The sequence below is a fragment of the Pundamilia nyererei genome, unplaced genomic scaffold (assembly GCF_000239375.1).
Source record: "Pundamilia nyererei isolate P.nyererei 1_Seehausen unplaced genomic scaffold, PunNye1.0 scaffold00422, whole genome shotgun sequence".
NCBI lineage: Eukaryota > Metazoa > Chordata > Actinopteri > Cichliformes > Cichlidae > Pundamilia > Pundamilia nyererei.
The window spans coordinates 197,438-199,152 of record NW_005187823.1 but is presented as its reverse complement, the minus strand read 5'-3'; the positions used below and the strand labels follow the sequence as shown (position 1 = coordinate 199,152).

The following is a 1,715-nucleotide window of genomic DNA, read 5'->3' as shown; positions in this document are numbered from 1 at the left end:
GTTTTCGTTAACTCAGGGTGTACTTACTCAGTTTTTCCACTAAACCGGCTTCCTGAAACAGGGCCCAGGGGTCAGAGCTGAAACTTTTCTGAGCCAGCAGTGTGTCTGCAACTGGCCTTTGGCTGCACACAACTTACACATGGCCCACATACTGCAAAGAATGACGGCCTTTTGGTGGCCCAGACCAGGTTTGCCAGAGGTAATCCACACATGGGCCATCAAAGGACCACCAGTCCGTCTGCAACTGGCCTTGTGGTGGCCCATGTGTGGGCCACCTTTGGCAAACCAGATCGGGGCCATCAAAGGGCCGACATTCTTTGCGGTATGTGGGCCATGTGTAAGCACATTGTGTAGGCCAGATCCGGACCATACCAATTTTACTATGTGGGTTCTTGATTGGAAGGTTCGTGGTTTGATCCATGGCTCCTGCAGTTAACATGCCAAGAGTGTGAATGTGTATGAATGTAGTTAGGAAGCACTCAGCTTGGAGACAGTGTGGGTGAATGTGGTCTGTTGTATAGAGCACTTCTAGTAATCTGAGAGAGTAGAAAAACGCTACATAAGAATCAGTCCATTGACTGTTCGTCATGTTACTTTTGCACTATTATTTTTCGGCACATGTATTTATTACATGGCTTGATTAAGGTACACATTAGGCTGACATCTGGGGCCAGAGCTGAAACTGTTCTGGGCAAGCACAGAGCCAGCAGTGTGTCTGCAACTGGCCTTGTGTGGGCCACCTCTGGCAAACCAGATCTGGGCCACCAAAGGGCCACCATTCTTTGTGGTTTTTGGGCCATGTGCAGGCACATGGTGTGGGCCAGATCCGGGCCATACCAATTTTGCTACATGGAAGGGTGTTCACTGTTCATAGACACAAACCACACCTTTCTTGGCTGCTACCTCATGTACCTCAGTGTACCTAACACATTGTGCACTGTCAGTCCTAAATACTAAATTTATATTTAGTATTTACTGTTATTTACTGTTAACTAGATTAATGCGATGGTGTTGCGTTTATCATGTTGCTCTCTTTTTTTGCTTGTTTTCTCACATTTTACTCTCAACAGGTGACCCAGGAGATTTCTTTTTCTTTTTAGGTGCCTTTTCTCACTGTCCCTCTTCCCCTTTGCTTATCTTTTAACTTTCTTTCTCCCATACCTAACTCCCAGGCTTGTATGTCCCGTTTGTAACAACTGCAAATAGAAATGACATAAAATAAAAAATAGTAATGTTAACAAAAGCCCATCAAATGGACCAATACGGCAAAGCTGTGATGATCCACTTGGTAAAGAAATCCATTGGGTATTTTTGTTGGCCTTCAGACAACAATTCTGATGGCTAAAGAACCAAATGGGCCAGGTGCCAAAAACAAACAAACAAAAAGACAAATTTGTGAATGATTATTTCTCAAGTGATTTGATTAACAATTGCAAATTCTGTAATGGAATGTGACGTAAATATGTGTTTCATAATTTTGGAGGTAATTTACCTTTTTTTATTGCAGCACGTGAACTCAGGATAATGCTATTTGGAAAAAGTGAGAAGAAGAAATCAGCCCTGGAAAAGCTCCTCGTTGGGAAGAAAGAGTCTAAAGGTTTTGGAGGAAAGCAATCTGGTGCTGCCTCTGGAGAGAGGAACAGGAAACCTCCCACAGTTGTAAAAACTCCCAACATCTTCAGTCTGCCTGTGAATGAGCTGTTTAAAGAGATGAA

At 43.6% G+C, this 1,715-nt stretch overlaps 1 protein-coding gene across 1 annotated transcript in view; it reads left to right on the top strand.

Annotated features, from left to right (window-relative positions):
• Positions 1-210: 210 nt before the first annotated feature.
• The window catches only part of LOC102204852 (GTPase IMAP family member 4-like), a gene marked incomplete at its 3' end in the record, with an annotated part of 3,347 nt that continues 1,842 nt past the window's right edge, over positions 211-1,715 (top strand). Inside the window, exon 1 of the mRNA XM_013916001.1 lies at positions 211-322. Within this exon, the coding sequence (XP_013771455.1) occupies positions 211-322 (112 nt within the window). The remainder of the gene's footprint in view (positions 323-1,715) is intronic.